The sequence below is a fragment of the Bos mutus genome, chromosome 18 (genome assembly GCF_027580195.1).
Source record: "Bos mutus isolate GX-2022 chromosome 18, NWIPB_WYAK_1.1, whole genome shotgun sequence".
In the NCBI taxonomy this organism is placed as follows: Eukaryota; Metazoa; Chordata; class Mammalia; order Artiodactyla; family Bovidae; genus Bos; species Bos mutus.
Genome location: NC_091634.1, coordinates 60,855,323 through 60,881,118, shown reverse-complemented (window position 1 = coordinate 60,881,118; position 25,796 = coordinate 60,855,323). Strand labels below are relative to the sequence as shown.

General features: G+C 44.3%; 1 protein-coding gene across 2 annotated transcripts; it reads right to left on the bottom strand.

Annotated features, from left to right (window-relative positions):
• Window positions 1-2,744: 2,744 nt before the first annotated feature.
• On the bottom strand, window positions 2,745-21,253 carry LOC102266740 (ATP-dependent RNA helicase DDX19A). 2 transcript variants are annotated; one of them, XM_005894322.2, is made up of 12 exons: window positions 21,086-21,253; window positions 17,821-17,869; window positions 14,912-14,962; window positions 13,842-13,977; window positions 11,324-11,416; window positions 10,228-10,330; window positions 9,733-9,847; window positions 6,559-6,736; window positions 5,961-6,198; window positions 4,647-4,809; window positions 4,013-4,204; window positions 2,745-3,713 (listed from the first exon to the last, which is right to left on the bottom strand). In XM_005894322.2, exons 1-12 carry the CDS (start codon window positions 21,140-21,142, stop codon window positions 3,652-3,654), a joined length of 1,437 nt encoding a protein of 478 aa, XP_005894384.1. In that variant the 5' UTR covers window positions 21,143-21,253; the 3' UTR covers window positions 2,745-3,651. The 2 variants fall into 2 exon arrangements, with proteins under 2 accessions (XP_005894384.1, XP_070244841.1); XM_070388740.1 differs by lacking the exons at window positions 14,912-14,962; window positions 17,821-17,869; window positions 21,086-21,253 and adding an exon at window positions 13,488-13,548 and having other exon boundaries at window positions 13,842-13,960.
• Window positions 21,254-25,796: the final 4,543 nt, after the last annotated feature.

Sequence of the window (25,796 nt, the reverse complement as noted above, 5' to 3'; positions counted from 1 at the left end):
TCAGCTTCTGCAGTGAGTCTATGTCTGTGTGATAACTAACGCAAAAATGCAAAAAAGATGCCCCTTCCCCTTACACTCAGTGAACTGTGTGTATCAGGGCCAGCCCGTTCCCCAAGAATATAGAAACAATACCTTTCATCCAACAGCTGGTTTTTGTTTTTGAGAAGACTACAGGCTCTTTCCGGTAATACAGCTTCTCTCTAGGGAGAAGGCTTAAAGTAAAAAGAACATACAGTGAGTGTCCACATTCCGAGGGATCTGCGTTCAGTTCTTCTTTTGCTATAAGGTAACTTTGCCTTTTCTTTCTATACACTTACAACTATTCTAAAAAAAATCAAGTCTATTTTTAAAAAATACTTTTTTTCAATGGAAGGAGTCGGGGGAAAGTGTCAAGAGTTAACCAATCAGCAACATCCAGGAATAGTCTTACTGTGTGAATCTATTGAAATTTGGCTGTGTTCTTATTTCAGGACAGGGTCCAAGTCCTCCTCCCTGCCTCCAGGGCCTGCATCTTGATGGAAGTCTGCATCCAGCGGGCAGGCAGGTGAAGCTCCTGTCAGCACCATCCGAGCAGTGATGCTGCCTTGGGTTCCGATCTCGTGTGCAGCGTTGCCTGGTCCTCGGCTCCATGGCACCTGCTGGCTGGCAGCTGCTCTGTCCCAGATGGGAGCACAGCAAGCTCTGGCTTCAGCCCTGCTTAGCACACTGCATTTCTCCCGGTTGTTGATCCACAGAAGTATTCACCTCGTTTTTGGGGGTCAGGTAGTATGTTCTCTGGCTCTTCCTTTTCTGTATCGCTGCTGTGTTTCTGGGTCCACGTGGATGTCACCTAACCGGAACGCTGGCTCCGCACCTGGCCTCTTCTCCCTTCTCGTTTCCTCCGAGCACCTGCACACATCCTCCTCGTCACCCTACCCTGCCTCGTCCACGGCCTTTCTGGACCCTTGCTGCCCTTCTCACCCAACTTCTCTTATCAGAGCCCCTCCCACACCCGTGGCTTGTGCGCCCCTCATAACCTGCGGTCACTGTCTGCCTGCTTCACTCCCAGGACTCTTTCTCTCACGTCCGGTCTCATTTGGACGCTGTCGCTCGGTCTCAACTCTGACCCACGCACGCACAGCTCTGCCATCCACTCACCCGTAGGTAATAGTAATCACTCACAGAAAATCAGGCAGGCAAATCATCTTAAGATGTACAAAAACATGAGTAAGTAATTTATAATACTGAAATGAGGAAAGGTTTTCTGGCGATGACACCAAATCCAGATTTCTTAAAAATGAATGTTAAGACTACCAATGGAGAAGGCAATGGCAAGCCACTCCAGTACTCTTGCCTAGAAAATCCCACGGATGGAGGAGCCTGGTGGGCTGCAGTCCATGGGGTCGCTACAAGTTGGACTCAACTGAGCGACTTCACTTTCACTTTTCACTTTCACACAATGAAGAGGGCAATGGCAACCCACTCCAGTGTTCTTGCTTGGAGAATCCAGGGGACGGCAGAGCCTGGTGGGCTGCCGTCTATGGGGTCGCACAGAGTCGGACACGACTGAATCGACTTAGCAGCAGCAGCAGCAGCAAGACTACTGAAGTTAAACTTTTGTGTGGTATTAAGAAAAAATGATTTTGTAAAGACAAACTAGGAAAACATCTACCACTCAAGACAGTCTAACTTCCCTAAGGTAGAAAGGTGGCTGTAACTCACAGAGGTCAAACAAGCCGGTAACAAAATGGTGAGACAGGAATGGGCAGCACCCCCAAAAGAGGTGCTGGTATCAGTTCAGTTCAGTCGCTCAGTCGTGTCTGACTCTTTGTGACCCCATGAACCGCAGCATGCCAGGCCTCCCTGTCCATCACCAACTCCTGGACTCCACCCAAACCCATGTCCATCGAGTCGGTGATACCATCCAACCATCTCATCCTCTGTCATCCCCTTATCCTGCCTTCAATCTTTCCCAGCATCAGGGTCTTTTCAAATGAGTCAGCTCTTCACATCAGGTGGCCGAAGTACTGGAGTTTCAGCTTCAACATCAGTCCTTCTAATGAACACCCAGGACTGATCTCCTTTAGGATGGACTGGTTGGATCTCCTTGCAGTCCAAGGGACTATCAAGAGTCTTCTCCAATACCACAGTTCAAAAGCATCAGGTGCTGGTATAAATACCAATAAACCCAAATATTGCTAAAATTTTAAAAGAAGCAATTATGTAATCTATTTTTGCTGCTCAGACTTGCAATTTTAAAAATTAATATGGAGGGGGATTGGCAAGCAGGTAGTAGGTACTTTTGTTATCAATGAAATGACATATTGATAAAAACTTTTCAGCAGGCTACATTAGCAATGTGTTAACATGTTAAGCATCTCCACTCTGACCCAACAACTCTACTACCAGGAACACATCCTGAGTAGGTCTCAGCGGGGCAGAGGAGCGGGACCAGCATTTGCCGTGGGCAACAACCCAGTGCTTGTCACTAGGAGCCAGGACGCAATGCGGGGGCAGCTACATCCTGGAATGGTGCTGATGGAGAGTGAGGCACAGCCATGTCACACGTCTGAGACACATGGGTGAGTGAGCAGGCAGGCCGCACAATGTGAGCAGAATGTTCACGTTTTGTAAAAGAGAAGTAGGTTGACATAGTCAAACAGAAGGCAATATACTGAATATTCATCAAGCTGCTAGCAGTGGTGAACTGAGAGAGGTGGGGACCAGAACACTTGCACTTTATAAATTACACACACACATACACACCTTTTTAATGAGCTTATATTAGTCTAATAAGCAGAAAAATACAAGTAAAAACAACAAATCATGGTTAGTAAAGCGTTCCTTAATTATTTTTAAATTTTTTAACATAGTGGATGATGGGTATAGCTCTGATTAGTCCGTCCTTATTCATAGACAGTGATGAATCCGAGTAAGCAGCAGGTCCACTGTTACGGATCAACGGCATCATAAGAGCTTTCACTTGGTCGTAACTTCCTCTCCAAACTCTGCTGCTCGCGTCCAGGCATAGTGTGACGGTAAGAGCTCACCCGGCCAGGTGTGTGTCAGAAACCACATCGGCGGCTGGGACGCCAGGCACCTGAGCAGACAGAGCCACTGCAGGAAGCAGAGGCAGCCCTGGGTAACCCAGCTGTGCCAGGCCAGTGCCTCTGAAGACAGTTCACTGACTTCGTGTTCCCCTCAAACCTGAGGTGTACAAAGGGAGCCAAGACGCTCACCCCGGGAGAGGGTGGAATTCCTCTACAGAGAACAGAGGGAAAGCAATCAGCCGGGACACCAGTGGATCCGCGGAGGGCCCAGGCTGCTCCTCTGTTGTTGCTTCAGGGCCTGGAGGCAGTCTGAACACCCCTGGCCAGAAAACAGGCAGTGGCTCCTGCAGCCGGCGGTTACCAATAGTGACCACATTATTATAAAGATGGGGGAAACTGGCTTCAAAAAGGGATGGGAGGAAAAGGACTCAATTTTCCAAAATTCAGATTTTTTTCTTCTACCTTCCTGAATAATTTGGGTAATTTTTGTCAAGTCCAAACGTAATTTCAGATGAGGTAGGCAGTTTGTCTACTCGTGCCGTCATCCTCGCGGGACGGTCAGGCTGCGCCATGGAAGCACTCGTGTCCCGGGCGGGGCCGGCACAGTGACTGCAGGAGCTTCTCAGTTGGCTATTTTCTCAATCTCGTCCAAGTCATCCGTGTCCAGTCTTTCTATTTTCTTATCTGAGGGAAGAGAGGCGGGTTCAGAGAGAGCCCCGCACAGATCACAGGGGACGCAGGCAGGGGAGGGGCAGCAGGCGGGGAGGACCCGGGGCTCCCTGGGACATGCCCGCCCCTGCTGCAGGCCTCCCTGAGCCCCCAAGGCGCCCGGGACTGGGCGGGCACACGGGCCCGAGCGCTCCGGGTGCAGGGAGAACCTCCTGTCTTGGGGAAGGGCCTCTCGGGGCCATGGCGACACCTGCTCCCGGCTCCCCGCCCGCCCCCGCGACCTGGCCCCAGCAGGGGGCTCTCCCGGGACTCACTGAAATGCTCCTGGATTCTGTTCAGGATGTTCATGCTGTGCTTGCTGTCCACCATGTTCACGGCCAGGCCCCGCTTGCCAAAGCGGCCGGTGCGCCCGATCCGGTGCAGGTAGGTCTCGTTGTCCGGGTTCCCGTCCTTGTCCACGGGGAGGTCAAAGTTGATGACGACAGACACCTGTTCCACATCGATACCTGCGTGAGGGAAAGTTGGACGGGAGTGAGGACGGGAGACAGAAATCGCCGCCGCCCAGTCACGCCCACCCTCACCAAGCTCAAGCGGAAGGCAGGGTCTGCGACAGGCCAGCTCTGGGGTTGGGACACGGGCAAGTGGCAGAACCCAGAGGGAGAGGACGGGACCGTCCAGGTGCTGGCCGAATTCCGGCATCAGTCAGACAGCCTCTGCTGGATCCGAGGATCTGGAGAAGCAGCTGATGCGGCACTGGGGCCACAAGAGCAGGCGCCGTCCTCGGCCACCAGCCAGGACTCCCGGCTTCTGTGGACTTTCTCCTCCGCTGAGGGAGCCCCACAGGCTGGCCCACAAAACAGCGTCTCCCCCAAACCATCACAGGCTCCCACACATGAGGATCTCTCTGCTGCCCCGAGCCTGGCGGGCCAGGACCCAGTCTCTGCTCACCGCGGGCACACACGTTGGTGGTGACCAGAACCTTCTCTTTGCCCTCTCGGAAGCGCTCAATCACTGCAGCCCTCTGCTCCACCACCATTTCACCGCTCAGCAGAGCCACCTGGTGGCCTTCTTTTGAGAGCTCCGCGGCCAGCCAGCTAGCTGTTTTGCGGGTCTGGAAGCAAGAAAATGTTTGAGCAATGAAGGTACCTTAAGAGAATATTTTTGATCTGGAAGACCACTGAACCTTAGCAGTTAAGAGTTAAATGTCCTAAAATTGTTAACATGATGTGGTATAAAGGAAGTCACCTGGGTGATAAGTCTTAGAAAATATTTAACCTTGATATAACCACAAGGGGGAAAAACTCAGAGACATCTAAAGACTAATTACTAGCTTGGCTGGACTCTTTAAGATGTCCATGTCATGAAAGGTGGAAAAACTGTTCTCTATTAAGGGAGTCTCAAGAGACACAACACTAAATCCAACAATCTCTACTGGCTCTTAGGCTTAACAGCAGCAACCAAAAAAGGCCATTTCAGTGTACATGGGGAAGGTGGCATACGGATGGACTTCAGAGGGGCGGCATCGTGAAAGGTGTGAGAGTGGTGCTGTGCTCGTGCAGGACCACGTCTCATTCTTAGGAAGCGTTTAGGTGGGAAATGTCCTGATATCTACAACTGACTTTAAAGTCAGCAGAAAGAAAAAGTACAGACAGCCCTACACAAAAGCTTATGGGCAGAGCCAATGTGGCTAAATGCTGACACCAGGGAAAGGGCATAACAGTCCTCATTTCATATTGTTTTCATCTTTTCTGTGGGCTTCAAAGTTTCAGTCTGAGTTTGGGAGAAGGATGCCACTCTTGACAATTTTTAAAAAAAATTTACAAGTATTCCAATAATAGAGTAAGAGCTGTCTTATTCTTATATCCCATAACAGCATTTTGATGCTTTCTTTGGTGATCTTATACATTCCTGAAAAATTACACTAGCCACTATAAATGGGGTCTATCCTTCCAATTTCTAAGTGTTTGCAGTTTGAGACTGGAAAACTACTTATTTTAATTTTCTAGCCAGTCATCCTGTTTAGTTTCTTATTTTCCCTACAAATATCGGTTTTATTCACGTGGGCTTTCTAATGGCATTTAAGTTCAGGAGACACTATGCTTAGACTATAGATAAACCTCAGAATACTATGAAGAAACTGTTCCTTCCATCTTCACAAACCATTTTTCTTCCAGTCCCAGGGAAGGAACCTGGTCCCCTACATGGAGTTCCTCCCCCGCCCCCCTACCCTGCAGGCAGCCTGCTGCTGCTGCTGCTACTCACATGGCAGAAGATCATGGCTTGAGCAATGGTGATGGCCCCATAGATATTACACAAGGCCTGGAACTTCTCGTCTCTGCTGTTGCACAGGACGTAATACTGCTTGATGGTGTCCAGTGTCTCCTCCTCACGCTTCAGTTTGATGATGTTCGGGTCGGGCACCACTTTCTGGGCAAATTTCCAGACAGAGTCTTCAAAGGTGGCAGAGAAAAGCAGCATCTGGCAGTTCCTGGGCAGCATCCTGCAAGGGGAGGCCCAGGTGTCCAGCATGACCCTGACCCGGGCTTTCCCCGGAAGGACCAGGGCACAGCCTCCCCAGGCCTAATGACCTGCGTCCCCAGGAAGGGGCAGCAAGGAGCAGCTGTGGGGAGGAAGGGGGAGCAGACGTGGGGCAGGGACGGCTGACAGAGAGTCCCTGAGTCTCCCTCCTTAACCCGGGCAGGGGGCGTGCTCAGCGCTGACATGGAAATAAATGGCCCATCAAACAAAAGCCCCTGAGAGCTGCGAAGAGCCTGGCAGGGGCAAGAAGGGGAGTGTGAGGGAACAGGAGCAGGAACTGCAGGTCGGGAGCCGAGAAGGCCCTCCTGGCTTGAGGCCCTACCTCTGGATGCGGATGCTCTGATCTTGGTGGCCCTGAGTGGCTATCATCACGTCAGCCTCGTCCAGGACAAACACCTTGATCTTCTTGGGGTCGATGAACTTGAGCTTGGAGCACCAGTCCAGAACGGTCCCCGGGGTGCCAATGACAATGTGCTCACTGATTTTCTGACCTCTTTCCACTGTGGAGACAAGATGTGTTCTGTGGGCATTTTTATCTAAAACTTTTGGGTTCTTCTGCTATAAAACGGCCATGACGACACCTGTCTCAGTGCACTGTGGTTGGGAATAACTCATACAGTGAATCTTCCATGCATGTTAGTTTCCTTTACCTACCTCCTCCTATAATTTCCCATCATCCAGCTCTCTCTCTTTAGCATTACTCTTATTCTTTTATATCATCCCTTTACTCATGCTTCACTGATTTCCTTATAAATTGGTAGTTTTGAGTCCTGGGATTCTGGCCCAGTGATTTTTTTGCCTTGTTGCTAAGTCACTTCAGTCGTGTCCGACTCTGTGCAACCCCACAGATGGCAGCCCACCAGGCTCCCCCATCCCTGGGATTCTCCAGGCAAGTACACTGGAGTGGGTTGCCATTTCCTTCTCCATTCTAATTGTGTAGACGGTTTTCCTAAATACAAATTCTATTAGGAAAAAAAAAAATCACAACAGCACATTACTCTCCAACTACAGCTCGTAGGAGCTGAAACCGCTTTATTCATCTATCAAAATTATTACTGCATGGGACTTACCTGGTGGTCCAGTGGTTAAGACCCCATGCTTCCACCACAGGGGGCAGAGGTTCAAGACCCTGGCTGGGGTAGTAAGAACCTGCATGCCTTGTGTCAACTGTCACCCGCTGCACCCCCCTCCTCCCAAGAAGAAATTTAGAACACTAAGAAAAAATTGACTACTGCCTGTAGCCTTTGATCAGAACTTGCACTATTAGGAATCAATCCTGTATGCATATGTGCGTGGGCCTGTGCTTAGTCACTCAGTTGTGTCCGACTCTTGCAACCCCACGGACTGTAGCCCGCCGGGCTCCTCTGTCCATGGGATTCTCCAGGCAAGAATACTGGGGTGGGTTGCCATTTCCTTCTCCATGGGTGCTCTAGGAAGGAGAACCAAATGGTTGAAGGGTATGGGAGAAAGAAAAGTTTCTACCATATACCCTTTTTAATTTTGAAACACGTGAATGTTTTTAACTTAAATTTTCAAAACAAAATTTAAAATTTGAGAAGGGGACTCTGGTTAGGAATACATCAACTCCACTGTAAGAGTTTTAACTGAACTCGACACACTGTGATTTGCACTGGACACTGCTGATCAGTCTACACTGAATTTTTAAAAAATGGTACATTAAGTATTTATTAATATATTTAATATATAATTAATACAGAGTAATACATTAATCCCTCACACACAGTGAGGTCCCCTGTTATTATAAAACGATCTAGAGGAGACCCACGCTGTCACAAGGTCCACACAGTGAGGTCCCCTGTTATTATAAAACGATCTAGAGGAGACCCACGCTGTCACAAGGTCCCGGTACACCACGCTTAGTTGCGCTGGTCAGTTTGAGATATCAAACACACAGAGATACCGAGCCTAATAAGTTCTGGCTAAAGTGCTGTTGCTGCACGCTGAAACATGATGCTTTTCTCCAGGAAAAGGCCTTGTGTGATCATTTGTGTGTGAACTGTACTAGCCATTTTTGTTCGTTGACTGACAAACTATAGAAAATTAAGTAGGGAATCTGATACCCACTTTCTCAGAAATGAACAAGGAGAGCCTGACTTTTCAGTGAAAAAATCGACTGTTATTTGCTGTCATGGTAACACTTAAAGTGTAAGAGAAAATTAGAATTTTGGAAAACTTGTAGTGTTGCTGTAAACTTGAGAGTTTCTCTGTATGTAAACTCCTCTGAATTGTTTGGTGGTGATATTAATGTATTTTAAATGCTATTTAAAATTCTGTATAATGACATATGTCAACATTCTCAGCGAAACTCGGTAAGACATTTGGTATTTTCCAAATGACCAAGGTGTAATGTTAGAAAATTATTATTGCACAAAAGATGCATTCAAAGTGCAAGGGAGACCAAGGGATTTTAATGTAACAGTATGAAGAGGTCATTAATATGATTTCAAATATCACATGGCAATTATCTTTTACATAATTACCACTTGGGTTTTGGTATGGCATCCTAAAAACAGTATCTGAAATTATAAGAAAGGCTAGATTTTCTTCAAGTACTTAGGGCCCTCAACAATGTTTAAGAGTGTAAGAGTCAAAAGGTTTAAGAATCAGTGCTCGAGGCGATTATAAATGGCTAAATTGAAGGGATGTCCCTCTTCTCTTGTCTAGGTAATGCCCACTGCTTCCTGAAGCAAGTGTGCCTGTGTATACTCCCCTGCAGCACGTGAGCGTCCCAGTCCTACATCTTGGCCAACACTTGGTTTGTCAGATTCCCTCATTTCTACCATCTGAGAGGCATATAGTGGTTTCAACCAATGTTTCCCTGATGACTAATGAAGCTATTCGTCTTTTCCCATTGACCATCCATCTGAATTCCTTCTTTAGTGAGGGGTCTGTTCACCTGGGCCTCTTTTGTCCATTTTCCTATTAGAATGACTACTTTTTTCTAGTTGATTTGTAGTTTTATATATTCTGATAACTTCCCCATTACCAATTTTCTACCTGTCCTCCTATTTTAACCACATTCTCTACATTCTGCGGAAAAAAGAATTGGTGGGAGGATTTCTGATTTGGTAAGAACTGTACATGCTCTTAGATCACTGTTACTAAAGCTGTTTACTGAGGAAAGGGATCGGATCTAACCTACCATCCTCCCTGCTTACTCTCTTGGAGGCAGCTTTCAGAACTCTGGATGCTGAATTCAAACCTTGCCTCCTCAGGGAAACACTCCACACTTTAAGAACCCCATGACTCAGGCAGGGATTTTTTTTTAACAACTTAAAATCTTATTTTAAGAGTGGAAAGAATTATTAAGAAATGGGCAAGTAAATAAATAAATAAAATAAATTTGCTGAAATCCATGCTGGGCTCCAAGGTCAGACTGAACCAGAAAGTTGAATATCATCACCTCATCTTCAAAATTCAAACACCCCACCCGCTGCCTGAGCTCACGACCTGGGTCTTGCCCTTTTATACTCACATTTATTGCCTCGAACAGCATAAGCAAGCTTTAGTTCTGGATGAAATTTGCCCATTTGTTCAATCACTTTTCCTGTTTGAAGCGCCAGCTCATACGTCGGGGAGAGGCACAGACACTAACGGGCAGATCACAGGAGATGAGTTTAGAAAAGCCTCGTGGTAGCAGATAGCAGGTTCTAGAGCAACAGGAACCCTGGTATCAGTACCACCTGAACAGTGTGGGGAGCCCCGTCCTCATCAACCAGGCCTGCGTGTCAGCTGTAGGCGGAAGCCTTCAGCAGGGAGGCCTGGCTTGGCAGATGCTGTCAGAAGCCATGTTTAAGGCTGCTGCTTTGAATCAACTCTACCCATGGAAGGGCCTGTTGTGCCCTTGGGCTTTGCCTGAGCAACAGTCTGAGGCATCAGAAGCATTCAGATTCCACCAGGGATGCCCTTGTCAGCCACCGCCCCCCCACCAGATGGCGCTGCCCTTCCAGAGCCCCCAAGACCCCCTCACCTGCGGGTACCTCTCTGCTGGCTCCACCCGGCTGAGCATGGCCAGGACAAAGGCAGCTGTTTTACCAGTACCCGACTGCGACTGGGCAATCAGGTTTTGCGGGCTGGACCCAGGAGGAACAGAGATGAGGATAACATTGGTTAGAAACAATCAAGTGTCCAAGTGTTCTTTCTGGGCGGTAGGAAAAGGCATTTTCCCCTCATTCAGGTTTTCTGCCTTGAGCACAATGATAATTTTTTTATATGTTGTTAAAAAAAAAACTGCTTAAATATTAAGGGAAATGATGATTATTTTAGATGGGATCACATTCGAGACTCTAGTGCAGCTAGAGTTCCCTAGTTTTATACCCCAAGAGGCCAATGGGAATTCAGACCGCAGAGTAAGATCTGGGCAAATCTTACTGCATGATGTGTCTTCAGGACTCGGCTCCTTCTGTGTGCTCCCTTTTCTCACCTTTATGGAAAATGTGAGATACTAAGTCAGATGCTTCAGAGGAAACTTTCATATTTCACTTCATGTAATTCAGTGTCATGGGAACAGGTAGCATTTTCTTCATTAAAAAAGAAAAATAATATAGTTGAATGAAAAAAGTTGCTATGTAAAGTATGATACCATTTATCTAAGGTTTAAAAATATGCCAACTACTCTTTAGATCCTTAGGGAAACATACGTATGTACTAAAAGGAGAAACAACGCCCCACTTCCGTGACGCGCTCTTGGGTCGGGGAGGGGGCTGTGAGTGGAGAGGGTCACAAGGGGACTACATCTGTCAACTAGGTTAATGATGCTTTATTTCTCAGCAGGATGCATTACAGAAATGTTCCTGGTATGTTTCCTGATACTTTTTTGAAGGCCTCAAAATTTTCAAAATTATTTTAAAAAGTGTTTAAAATGGCACTGACTTTATCAGTTTTTATTAAGTGCAAAAGGCAGAAACTGTGTTGAATTGCACCCGACTCTCTCGGCACCATCCTAGCTGTTTCCCTGAAGAAGCTTGTTGCTCCCAACAGCTCATCTTATGCTCAGGAACACTACACTCTTGGTGGGAGATGTGAAACCCCATCCTGGAGACGTGTACCAGGGTCTGTATACTTACGGCTCAGCAAGCATCATGGGTAATGCGTTCTCTTGTATCTTGGATGGCCGATTGAAGCCCATGGCATAGACTCCCTGGAGAAGCTGTGGTTTCCTAGGAGGCCAGGGAGAGAGAGGATGGTTCCTAGTTCCTGCAACTGTTTTAAAGACCTAAGATTTTATTTTTCCCTATATCTAGCAAAGAGTGATACTTTCTATCTCTGTCAGACATATTTTCCTGTGCCTTAAAAAATACGAACTAAAAACAAAACCAACATCTTTCCCTACTAAATCTTGATCTGAAACTATTATGCAATTTATAAAATCTGGGGTAGTTTCCTTTTTTAAGAGAAATTCATCTTTCAGTAGACCCACAAATTTGATTGGCCTGGATACTGTAAGAATGGTTCCTATTAATTCATAGTATAAAATGAATTACGAAAGCTATCTAAAAGCAAACACTGCTCACTATATCGCTAAAGTACAGAAGTCCCTTTGGGAACGAGACTTCGGTCCTCACTTCTCGGTGCGGGTGCTCCACTGAGCCACAGTCATGCTGTGTTCCATGGGCCTTCCAAAAAGCCACTGCACAACTGAGGGGTAAGGAAATCAGTTCAGCCAGCTTCTAGTAGATAGGTAACGGAAGTTCAGCTATCGTACTGAACTTTACAACTGCTCAGATTTACTATGTCTAGTCAAAATCAAGACTAGAAAACTTCTTATATAAGTAGCTACACAACAAATATCAATTAAAGCTGTTCTTATAGCACATCTGTAATAAGCTCTCTGCTACTTCTAAACTGACAGGATGTTTAACAAAAATCACACCAGATTATTATTAAAGAAACATCAAAACAAGGCAAGAATGTTCTCTAAGCCTTCCTTAGAGTTCAACTGGCTCTCTAAAAGGCAGTTCTTCTGGCCTCTGGTGGTTCTCAGACACAAAGAACTTTGAAAATTAACGTACTTTCATTTGGAAGAAAAGGCTGTGAGGCTTGACAGGTTCTGATTTAGTTGCCAAGGAAACAAAGTCACTACTGAAAGAGGACTCAAGTGATCCAGGAACTTTCAGTGGCTCACTATTTTCCTTTTATTTTGCATATCTTTTCAGTACAAAATAGACCAAGTATATAGGTGGCCTAGGTTTTATTCTTTGTTTCGTTTGGCTGCTGCTGCTATGTCGCTTCAGTCGTATCCGACTCTGTGCGACCCCATAGACGGCAGCCCACCAGGCCTCCCGTCCCTGGGAGTCTCCAGGCAAGAACACTGGAGTGGGTTGCCATTTCCTTCTCCAATGCATGAAAGTGAAAAGCGAAAGTGAAGTCGCTCAGTCGTGTCCAACTCTATCGACCCCATGGACTGCAGCCCACCAGGCTCCTCCACCCGTGGGATTTTCCAGGCAAGAGTACTGGAGTGGGGTGCCATTGTAAATCAGAAAGAACTTGCCTTTTCAGAGGCCAATTCATCACTGGTTGACCCGAGAGCTCCAGTCCTTTAAATGAAAGACCACTGATACTAGGAAAGACATCGAGCTGCTCTGACAGAATTTATGAAGAGAAGCAGAGATGACAAATTTACTGAAAAAAGCCCTTGACAGAGAAAATACACATGGAAAAGTATAATTTCCTGGGGGAAAAAAAGGGCACACTTTAAAAATCTTATTCTTAGCTATTGCTTCATTAACACCTTGATTTGGTTTCTAGTTAGTTCTCTGACTCTAAGTGTGTACGTGTGGGCAATGAACAAGACACAAAGAATCCATTCATACCACCACTTTCTTATTCACCAGCTGTTCTGTCTATGATTCGGGTGCTGGCAAGCAGCAAGAACAGTAGCTACATCTTGTATTACTCATAATACCCAGCAGTGTCATGTACATAAACCAATGACCCATAAATGCCTCTTTACTAACTTACTGAAGGGAATGGAAAACTTGGCGTGACGTTACGCAATTCTCTGTGTTTCGAGGAAGGACATGTTAGAAGTCATTCTCAGCACAGTGCCATAAATGTACACACTTAAGGCTTGATCCTGGGTTCCGGATTTTTGGAAAAAATTCTGTAACAATGAAGGCTGATTTTCACTATAGTTACAGGGAATCCTGCACAGGCTTTTGGACAGATTTTATAAAAGTAGATAAACTTTTCTTAACACTGTAAACCCTATAGTCTAACAAAAGGGCTTACCTAATAAGAAATGTTCCTGACATCCAGAAATCACCTGTCAGCCAATATTTTATTGAAAGTTCTAAGAGCATAAAAGAAAAGAGACTTTCAGCTATGATGAATAAATCTGTGGCATTTTAAATTCTCTAAGGAGGAAAACTGGGTTGCCAAGAGACAAGGGTGGAGGGAGACCATCACTTTTTCATACTTTTAAACTTTTGAATCATGTGAATTATTAACTAGTCAAAGAAAGTAAATATATATTCAGATCTTTTTAAAAAGGGGAAAGGAAAATTCCCACAAGGTCTCTGAGATACTAAGTCTTACAAAAGAAGAACTAGCAAGGATCAGTTGTTCAAAGGAAAAGATACTCACAGCCGAAGCTCCTCGAAGGACTTGACTGAGTAGAGCGGGGAGTTGGGGTCCCGCTGCAGGACCTCCACTTGGTTGGTGTTATCGACAAGGTTGCTTCTGATCAGCTTGTTGAGTAAGGACTGGGCGGCTCTGTCCTCTGTAGGAAAACACCAACAGATCTTCCTCGTACTCATCAGGCAAACCCCGTGTCTGCACCCACCCCTGGATAGCCCAGCAAGGTGGGAGAAAAACACAATCACACCAACAAGCCTCACTTTAACTCCTGATCCCTAGATGCAAGTGGGCTGAGTCGCTGGGCAAGTCTTTGTTTCTATACACCACCCCCCGTTCACTTGTCTCCTTTCTTCAGTTTCTGAACTCTCCACTTTCTCACTGCCCCGAGAAGTAAACCTAATCAGAAGCACCGCCACACACTGTGGTGACAACCCACACATCCACCTGTGTTTGTGGGCGTCCTCTACCTTCGCTGCTGTTACCTGTGGATGGACAGTTATGCTCCTGACCCCACCCCGTCCTGTGGACAAGGACATTTCTCCCAGCAGTGACCTTTCTCTCCTGCATTCTGTTTCTCCCTCTACTACATCATTCCCCCCAGCATGTGTACACGTTTTGCCATCTCTCATCATAAATCTTCCTCCTTTATCCTACATGCCCATCCACTTACTGCCCAAATTCTCTGCTCCCCTTTATGGAGCAGTCCCTCACAGGGCTGTCTATACTTAGGTCTCCACTTCCTGTTCTCCCCAGAGTGCACACTTAGAGGTTTTTTCATTAAATCTCCCCACTTGACTTCAATAGCCCCTTGTCAAACTCATCAATGACTTCTACGTTCTAAATCAACTGAGTAGCCAATTTTTAGTTCTGTTAACTTATTACTTATACATGACTCCCTACCTTTGAAACACTTCCTTCTTCTGGTCTCTGGGACACCACCCTCTATTGGTTCTATCTCACTGACTGTTCTCAATCTCCTTGGCTGAATCCCCTTCATTTCCTCAATCTTATAACTCACAGTGCCTCTGGCTCCAGAGAGGCAAGTCCTAGGTGACAGGGTTTCAAAGATTAGTTACCTTTCTCTTCTTCATCTGTTTTCTCTGGAGTGGCATTGGTTTTGATAACACCTACACAAGAAAACAGTTATCGTAATCAGAAAGGCAAATATCAAATCCATTCAAAAGGTGGGACAATATAAATATCAGACCTTATTTAAGTGATCAAAATGTAAATAGTTGGGTTTCTTTATGTTTAATGGATTTTTATTCTAAGTTTAGTGCATAAGAAAATTCAAATTTCTAGAAATGTTGGTTGACTTCAGAGTGATGTCACCTCTGACTTCCTTAACCTAATTTAAAATATACCATTAAGTTAGTACACACAATGAGATGTAAGAAAGAAAATAAAGGCATTAAAAATTAAAAAGAAGTAAAATGATCACTTTTTGTAGAATATGTGATTGTAAACTTGCATGACTAAGACTATTAACTTAAAAATGACAACAAAATAAATAAATGGAAAACAGTAGCTTTTATAAATACAGATATTACTGAAGAGATGCTATTTATAATAGCAACTAAAAGATAAAATACTGCATCTAGAAATAAAGCTAGCAGAAAATACATGAAGAAAAACTTTACTAAAACTCATAAACTGATGCAAAGAGATAAAGCTGAAAAGCCTATAAATAAATTAAAATGTAACTCTAAGATATTCAATTAACCCAAAGGAAAGCAGGAAAAGAGGCAGAGAAACAAAATATGAGGGGACAAACAGAAAATAAATGGTAAAATTGCTAACCTAAACCTAACTGCATCAATAATTACCTTAAATGTAAATGGATAAAATACTCCCATTAAATGACAGAGAAAAAAAAAGACAGTGATTATTAGAATGGGTTAAAAAAAAGCAAGATCCAACTGTTAGCTGTTTATAAGAGGCACACTTTATTTTTTGCTTTTAATTGAGGTACAGTTGATTTTACAATATTGTATTAGTTTTAGGTATGCAACATGATTCAAAATTTTTATAGATTATACTCCTACAAGAGGCACTTAAATATAAAGACACAGTGCTAATGAGGTGGATGAAACTTGAGCCTATTATACAGAGTGAAGTAAGCCAAAAAGAAAAACACCGATACAGTATACTAATGCACATATATGGAATTTAGAAAGATGGTAACAATAACCCTGTATGCGAGACAACAAAAGAGACACAGATGTATAGAACAGTCTTTTGGACTCTGTGGGAGAAGGCGAGGGTGGGATGATTTGGGAGAATGGCATTGAAACATGTATATTATCATACGTGAAACGAATCACCAGTCCAGGTTCGACGCATGATACAGGGTGCTCCAGGCTCATGCTCTGGGATGGCCCAGAGGGATGGGATGGGGAGGGAGGTGGGAGGTGGGTTCAGGATGGGGAACACATGTATACCCATGGAGGATTCATGTCAGTGTATGGTAAAACCAATACAATATTGTAAAGTAAATAAATAAATAAATAAAACTGAGATTAAAAAATAAATTCTTAAAAAAAAACCAAAAAGACACAAATAAGTTGAAAGTCAGGGGATGGAAAGAGATGCAACCTGTAAGCATATGAAGGCTGGATTAGCTCAGGTAATGCAGATTTCAAGAACAAAATCATCACCAAAGATAAAGGAGGATAGTTTTATTTTCAATTAAAAAAATAATTTTATTTATTTATGTATTTATTTATTTGGGGGGACTGTGCTGGGGCTTTGCCGCTGTGCCGGCTTTTCTCCAGTATCAGCAAGCCAGGGCAACTCTCTAAGTGTGGCGCATGGGCTTCTCTCTGCCGTGGCTTGTCCTGTGCAGAGCACAGCTTCTGGGGCACGCAGGCTTCCGCAGCTGCAGCATGCGGGCTCAGCAGTTTCGGCTCCTGGGCTCTAGAGTCCCAGGCTCAGTAGTTACGGCACACGGGCTTAGCTGCTCCACGCCATGTGGACTCTTCCCAGATCAGGGATCAAACCTGGGTCTCCTGCATTGGCAGGTGGATTCTTTATCATTGAGCCACCTGGGAAGCCCAAATAGGGATATTTCTAAAAAAAGGATCCATTCATCAGGACCACATAAATGTGAATGTACCTAGCGACAGATCTGTAAAACACAGGAGGCCAAAACTGACAAAATTAAAGGGAGAAATAGACTATTCCACAATTACAGTTGGAAATTTTAATACCTCTCTTTCAACAACTGAAAGAACTGGACCAAAAAGCAACAAACAAAAAACAGTCAAGACGCAGAAGATCTGAGCAACACTATCAACAAAGACTCAGCACAGCTAGTAGGTAAATTTTTGTTTTTAATCTGGAAAAGTAATGTATCCTCATCAGTCATGAAAACTGTCAGGCAGGCAGAATAGGAAACAGGAGTCCAGAATGGCGGTGGCTAAAAGACAAGGAAGGGGAAAGCCCGAGAACACAGAACAAAGGAAGGTCCGAGGCCCTGAGTGAGGACCTCAGGTAGGACAAACAGCACTCCTGGCTGGCCCAATTTATATAGGGCAGACCCAGGGGGAGGGAAAGACATATAAAAAGAGGAGCCAAAGGGCCAGGGGTCTCCCCGCCTCCCCCGCCGCATGCTCGCATTCCCCGACTCTTCACTTTGCGTGTTTGGGTCTGCATGCCCTCACGCCTCAAGGATGGATTTTCCTGCTATTTTCTAAATAAAATAAAGCTGTAGCACGGAGCTGTAACACTGATCTGTCTAAGAGCTATAACACGGTCTGTCCAAGACCCGAGAGCTATGACACGCCGAGGGCTCTAAACGCTTCAAATTTTTGTTGAGACGAGACAGAACCGAGGAGAATACACTTGCCTGACAAAACTGAATTTACTGGCTCTCAAAGCTGGTGCTGACATCTGCCAAAGGTGCTAAGTGAAAGCTGCTTTCCACGCTGCAGCTAAGAGTACAAAGCGGAAGCACACATGTAGATTGTAGTTACTTGTGACTCACCATTGGTATCTGGTTTGACTTTTTCTTCCTTAATCTGCAAATTACTCATCTGAATGGGAATGAAAAGAAACACTTAAGAGCAGAGACACCTGATAACAGAATACCATGAGTTACAATTGACTGTTAAACATCGGGTTTGAACTTCAAGGGTTCACTTATTCAAGGATAAATGCTACAGTACTACTCAACCCATGGCTGGTTGAATGTGGGGCCACATATATGGAGATGCAATGTTATTTGGGGACTTTAAACTGCAGCGTGGGTTGGGGGCTCATAACCCCCAAATTGTTCACTGGTCAATTACATTTATCAAGCTAATGTACTTAAGTCTAAATGGTAAAATACAAGGGGTCTTACCCAACCATTGGGAAGCAGTGTTTTAAAACATTTATTTACACCAGCCACTCAAGAAACAGAATGGACAAAACCAGATACAAGTATGTTTAGGTCTATATTTGTATTATTCATAGGGTTGTAGGTTAAAATCGATTTGAAACCAATTCTCAGTAACTGTCTTTAGGGAATACCTGATGCTGAAAACTAGTTTTAAATTCGAGTACAAACCATAACCTTTACAATACTTTTTAATTTATTTGTGGTAACTGTCAGTTTTACACCCCTGTTCTGATTCTGCCTGAACTCCAGTGCCAAATCTCCAAATGCTTCATGGGTACTGTATACACAGGACTTAACACAGCAGGTCTGACTGCTAGCCTTCAGAAAGCCAGCTTGGAAAGCTGAACCCTGGCAGGCTTCTGGGAGCCTGGATGATGAGAAGGTTCCCACCATTCCCAAAACTGCTGAAGGGTTCACTAACTATGTTTCTAAAAAAATATGAGGTTTATGATAACAGCTGCTTTCCTTCCAGGAGTCTGGAATTTTGGTACCTGTGAGGCAAAGAATGACCATGTGGCAGGACCCCAATAAAAACCCTGAGCATAGTCTCTAAGGAGCTTCTTTGACAACACTTTCTGTGTGTCATTACTGACTGTGGCTAGAGGAATTAAGCAGGAATAAAATGGAGCTTCTGACTCCTCTAGGAGACGATTGTTGCAAGCTTGAGACTGGTTTCCTCTGGCCTTTTCAACATGGCCTTTTCCTTTTGCTAATTTTGCTTTTCACTGCAATAAATCACAGCTGTGAGTACAGTTACATGCAGAGTCCTGTGAGTCCTCTGAGGAAACCACTGAACTTGGACACCTCTTGGTGACTCGCAACACAGGTACTTACCAAGTTGTCTCCTTATTTCAAATTCAGAACTGGCAAACCTGTACTCATCACCCTACACATCAAATCTACTGTTCCTCCCACTCCCCTAAACCTGTTATTCAGTTCAGTTCAGTTCAGTCGCTCAGTCGTGTCTGACTCTTTGCGACCCCATGAATCGCAGCACGCCAGGACTCCCTGTCCATCACCAACTCCCGGAGTTCACTCAGATTCACGTCCATCGAGTCAGTGATACCATCCAGCCATCCCATCCTCTGTCGTCCCCTTCTTCTCCTGCCCCCAATCCCTCCCAGCATCAGAGTCTTTTCCAATGAGTCAACTCTTCACATGAGGTGGCCAAAGTACTGGAGTTTCAGCTTTAGCATCATTCCTTCCAAATAAATCCCAGCACTTTATTAATACCACCTTGTGGGATCCAGGTTGAAAACCGTAATCTATACTTTATCTCTTTTCTCTTCTTTTTCCTAAATCTTTTGTTGTTGTTGTTTAGTTGCTAAGTTATGTTCAACTCTAGTGTGACCCCCATGGACTGTAGCCTGCTAGGCTCCTCTGTCCATAGGATTTCCAACAAGAATACTGGAGTGGGTTGCCATTTCCTTCTCCAGAAGATCTTCCCAACCCAGGGATCAAACCCCCATCTCCTGCACTGGCAGGCCGATTCTTTACCAGTAAGCTACCATGGAAGCCATCTAAATCTTTATACCTTCACAACTATCTCTTAAATCCATCCCTTCACCTACACTTTCACCATTCAATGCAGGCCGTCTATCTCTGGACTATTAGAGTAATTTCCACACTGATCTTTTCTTTAGACACCACTCCTAATACAGTCTATTCTCTGTAATCCAATAATTCTTGCTAGTCCTCAGATCTCATCTTGTCAGTATCCTTAAAATTGCCCAAACCTTTCAAATAAAGCCTCTCCTCTGTAAGTTCTTTGTTAAGGTCTAAAATACACTATTTTCAACACTGCTCCTACTACAACCCAATAACCTTACGCTGCAGCAAAAATTATTCTGATTCCTATTCTCTGTACAAGTCCAGCACTTTGGTACATTCTATTCTAAAATGCTGTTCGCCTTCACCTTAGTTACTGTAATATCCAGCACAAATATAAACTTCTTCACAAGGAATTTTCCTGACTTTCTTACTCATAAACATCGTCTTCCCACTCAGAATTCACTTCTAACGTGACTCTTACCATTTTCACAACAATTCCCACCAGTTAGCCTTCTTAACTTGACCATAAAGCTTCTTCCTATACTTCCCTGGATTTAGTTCATTTCAACTACCTGCTGAGAAACTGACAATCTTTCCAAAGCAATAAATGGTGACTGGAAAAGAGTTGTAATTTAGGCATTAAAAGGTTACATAAGACTTCAGACTACAAAAAGCAACACAAAGAAAGAACCCCTATATTCTTAAAATCAATAATCCATTACCACCAAATCAACATACCTTAAAGAGATAAGAACAGAGTCACAGTTTACACTATGATTACCTTCCCGTTAAATGGATCTTCATTAATTAAAGAACCAATGATGAAATTAAGTGTCACTTTAAACACCGATGAAACAATTTGTAGTGCCTCCCGCAACGTTTGCAACATACTGAAACACTAAATATAAACCTGAATCCGTTATTCTGCGGAGTGATACAAACTGCCAACAATGTTAAGCAGGCATCTAAAAATTGGTAAAATAAGAGTAACATAGAATCACTCAGAAAACAGATGAAAAAGAGAATCAGCACTGTTCCTTTCCTTAAAATCCCCACTGAGAAGGAGGTGCAATGTAGGAAAGACAGTACACAGAGCAAGTACAGGATAAAGCCTTTAACTGGCTCGGATCAAAGGAAAAGGCTCCATACTGGCCTCTTTCGCCTTAGCCGCAAATCAGGGCTAAGAGACTCCCCGCAGCAAACCTTCGGGGTGTGCAGGCCCCGGGTCTGCCCAACCCAGACAGCTCCGCGGACCACAAGCAGTGTCAGTTTGGGCCCTCCTACTACGCTCGCCCCGCCTGGAGCTGAAGCCACTGACCGACTTGACAGCCGCTTCCTGCTCGTCCACTGCCAGGGCCCACGAGTCGGTGGCCATGGTCCTGGCGAGGAAGGCCGACTCGGGAAACACACACAGCAGCTAGCGCAGCAACACAAGCCCCTGCCCGGCTGCAGGCGCCAGACCCACAATCACGCGGGCCGGAAGCGGCGGTTCGCGAAGATGACGTCAGTTCCCTTACGTCACCACTCCGCGCCGCGGGCTTTGCCCCGCCTCTCTTGCGCCTCCTCGTCTTTTCCGCTGACTGCCTCAGGAGCGGCCTCGTCGTGCCTTAAAATCCGTAAGTTCTGTGGAGTGAAACTCCACGCCCTCACTTTTCTGTCTCACGTCACATTGCAGAAACCTCAGTCTATTTTTAAGTTTGTCACATCCTGTAGTGTGTGCCTCTCTGAGCTGTAAGGCTTTGCACAAAGGAAAGTCCCAGAAGAAAACTGTGTGGTGCCAGTTTCTGCTGTTACGAACGAGGTGACATGCAAGACAGCAAAACCCGGCGCGACACCGAAAGCCCTTCAGCCCCCGTAATTCCACCACAAAGCAAGCGAACAAAAAACACGCAAACAGCATTTGCTTTTTCTTCTGGGTCCTTCTAGATTCTGTCCATAAACACAGGTGTTTTATATAGTCCTAAACAAAGTACATGTACAGTTTTAAATTTGACTTTTTATACGGCTAAGAATTTTTAAACGTCACAACTACCCACTTAATGTTATTATAGTCTGTCAATCTCATATGAGGTAAATTACCTAAGTCCCCGTTCTCCTCCTTAGGGATATAAGTTGTTTTGCATGTTTTATTATTAGTTGATAACACTTCAAGGAGCATTTCTATACCATCAAAATTATCTTAATTTGTTTGCTTCTAATTTACTTTTTGTCTCTCCCCATTAAAATACTAACTCTTCAGACAACAGCAAAGATTTTATCTGTCTTAATCTCCGCTGATTAATGAGCCTAGAAAAGTGTATGACGCATGGTAGATTCTCATTAGTTTTTAATGTATGACTGAATAGACTAACAAAAATTTTAGTTCAAAATATATTACTCTAGAGCACATTTCTAATCATTGCAATATTTATGTCAAAATGTGTGAACGATCTGACCGGTTTATAAGGGAATAAATACTAAGCACAAGAAATCTTTAGTTATTAAGGAAAAGCAAATCAAAGTCACAGTGAGATACAACTGCACACTGGCTACAATGACTAAAATTAAAGATTGACCCACTATGTGTTGGTAAAGTTGCGGAGTGTTAAAGAAAAAAAATATTCCGTGACGCTTGTTAATGATGATAAGGCAAACTTTATTCAGGACCATTGCCATAAGCATAAGGATGACTGCAATGGAATTTTCAGCAGAGGAGAAATATTGGGCTCAATTCCAAATATAGCATGGGCAAGTGGAAATTCATAGTCAAGGAGCAGGGGGGTGGATGGAAAATTACTAAAATGAAACATCAGGGGTAAGGAGAATTTTTGTTAAGCCAATTTAATGGGATTCTTGCTGAAGACAGGCCAGCGTGATCAGACATCACCTGGGAGATGGTGGAGAATGAAGAACCTGTCCAGAGATTGAGGGTGATGAGATATCAAGGATGGGTGGTTCTCGCTAAAACTGAATCTTACAAAGAAGTGCACAGATGGGCCTAGGAGAAGGTTCAGGAGCCTGACTAAATGTTGGTCAAGCAAGGAAACTGTCAGGAGCAACTGGAGCTCTCACAAGCCTCTCAAGAGAATATAAAATGGTGCAGTGGTTTTACATAACTGTTCTCCAGTTTCTCAAGAAGTTAAATCTATGCTTACTCTGTGATCCAGAAGTTCTAGTTACTATCCAAGAGAAATGAAACATAAAGACTTGCACACAGATATTCATTGGAGATTTACTCATAATAACCCCAAGCTGGAAACAACTCAAATGTTCATCACAGGATGATGGATAAATAAATTTCAGTATATTTATTAAATAGAATACATCTCAGCAATAAAACAGAACAGACTACTGATACACATGATGAAACAGGAGAATCTTACAGACCTTATGTTGAAAGAAAGATGCCAGGCACAAGATGCATAAATGTATAATCCATTTATATGAGATTCAGTGTAAGCAGCTCTTTGCAGGAAGCCCGCCGCAGCAGGAAGCCTCTTCTCTTGTCACTTTAGTACAGCTATACTTTAACTTTTAAACCAGGCATCCCCAGGCTCTACTCATCTCCAGGCCAAGCACACCTTTGAAATCTTCTAATCAAACAATACCTTGCCTAACTTGGTTCTTTCTATAGATCAAAGAAGTAGAAGTGAGGAATAAGTAAGTAACTGGTGACTAGATCTCTTCCCTAGCTTCCCCTTCAGTAATCTCCAAACTGTGTGATCAGTGTGTGAACAGGATTACAGCTAGAAGAAGAAAAGAAGTTGAGACTTCCTTGGTGGGCCAGTGGTTAAAACCACTCTTCCAATGTGAGAGAGCAGTTTCTGTGGCCAGGGACCTAGATCCCATGTACCACAACTAAGACCCGGCACAGCCAGAGGAATAAATTTTAAAAAAAGAAAAGAAATGCAAAAGAATCTTTACCTGATAAGAGTAGCTGGAACCACAAGATTCTTGTATTTTTTAAAAAAGTTGAGGAGCCTGCACACAGTGGGGAATGGCAACAGCTCTGACCCCCCATGTCTCAGTGATTAACTGGTGTTACTTCCCTTTAAAAGTTTCATTGCCAAGCTGAATCTTCAGAGATAATTTTTTGGGGACACTGAATCCACTATCTCCCCACATTGCTGGCATTCTGATAAAAGGCACCTTTTCTATCTACCATTTGTGAGTACTGATTTTGTCAGCAGCTGCACCCCCATTAGATAACAAGGAAGAAATTTTTTTAAATAATGTTTTTATCTTAATTGGTGGTTAAACATATGTATATAATTGTCAAAACTCAGTAGAGTCATACACCTAATATTTGTGCATTATAGTCTGTGTATACGTCAATTAAAAATAAAACAGTGTAATGAGAAAATAAAATATAAGAAGTACAGGTAGTAGTAAATTTACTTTAAAAAGTGGAGGGCTAAGAATGTTTTCTCGGCTCTTAACACTCATCACAACAAGTGGTTAAGGGCATGCACACATCATGCACATATCGTCTTCCCAAGTGGCTGGTCTAACACCCAGCACCCTCACTGTTAGTGGAGTTACTGCTTAGAGGCTACATTGTTCATTAGGAGAAAGCTCCATGGTCTGACTCTGTGTCAGGCACGACAGGATGGTGGCTCTGTTCTTGGAGTTTACTGCTCCTCCTCCCTTGTGATGCCTGTATGTACTGGTGGGGAAGGGGAAGTGGAACACTGTAAGATTCAGAAAATAATTTAGGAATAGTGGCAGGAGCCAGACCAAGTTTGTATTTTTCCTACAAAGGTCTGATGACTAATTTATAAATATCAAACAGTTTTTTTTAATTGTATGAAAAAGTGGGAATAATTTTTTTAAAGAAAATATGTAAAATATATTCCACTATTAACACACATTAACAGCAGCAACATTCCTGCTGACAGCTAGAAGTTCAGCGATGACTGATTTTACCCACCTCTCCCCCTTACTCAGCTTCATCTCAAGGGAACACAGGTGCTAAACAAGTGGTCCCAAAGGTGCATATTTGTGTATGATGCAGGTGCAGTCCAGTGGTTAAGGATGTGGGCCCTGGAGCAGACTGCCCAGGTCTTGCTACTTCTGACCTGTGTGTTATAGGGCATGTGACTAAACTCTGTGCCTATGTCCTGATCTGTAGAATAGGAATCCTAATGTATTTGTTGTCAGGAGTAAATAATCTATGTAGAATTGTTTTTAGTAAAGTCTTTACTGAATTTGTTACCATATTGCTCCTGCTTTATGTTTTGTTTTTTTGTGGCATGTTGGATCTTAGCTCCCCTGACAGGGATCAACTGTGCACCTCCTGCCCTGGAGGGAGAAGTGTTAACCACTGGACCGCCAAAGATGTCCCTATGTAGACATTTAAAAAAAAAAATTATTTGACAGGTTTCAGTTGCAGCACTCAGGATCTTCAGTCTTCATTGCAGCATGTGAAGTCTTTCAGTTGGAGTATGCAGGATCTTTGGTTGCAGCATGCAAACCCTTTAATTGTGGCGTTTGGGATCTAGTTCCCCAACCAGGGACCAAACCTGGGCCCCTTGCATTGGGAGAGTGGAGTCTTAGCCACTGGACCAGCAGGGAAGGCCTCTGAAAACCTTTATTTTTTTAATGAGTTACTTAACTGCTCTGGGTCGTCATTGCTTTGTGCGGGCTTTCTGTAGTTGTGCCCCAGCGAGGCTACTCTAGTCGCAGTGCGTGGGCTTCTCATTGCAGTGGCTTCTCTTGTGATGAAGCACAGGCCCTAGGGCGTGCGGGCTTCAGTACTTGTGGTGCATCTGCTTAGTTGCTCTGCACCATGTGGGATCTTCCCAGAGCAGGGATCGAACCTGTGTTCCCTGCATTGCCAGGCAGATTCTTAACCACTGGACCACGAGGCAAGTCCTTATGTAGAATGTTGCCTGACAGTAATGTCAGTAAGGGAAGTACAGACACCAGTACAGGGCACCCTAGAGATCAGGACAGGGCACTGAGGCACCCTGAAGAAGCGGTTTTTACTATTGAAAGAGGAGGACTAGCAGGAGTGAGACCGAAGGAGGGAAGAACTGGGAGAAGAGTTC

Excerpts from the sequence above, each read along its gene's own strand:
- LOC102266740 (XM_005894322.2), bottom strand. The coding sequence starts at position 21,142 with ATGGCCACCGACTCGTGGGCCCTGGCAGTGGACGAGCAGGAAGCGGCT. Across the intron at positions 6,199-6,558 it reads CAGAGCATCCGCATCCAGAG|GATGCTGCCCAGGAACTGCC; the intron begins GTAGGGCCTCAA and ends CTCCCCTTGCAG. Across the intron at positions 3,714-4,012 it reads CAGAATCCAGGAGCATTTCA|ATAAGAAAATAGAAAGACTG; the intron begins GTGAGTCCCGGG and ends CTCTTCCCTCAG.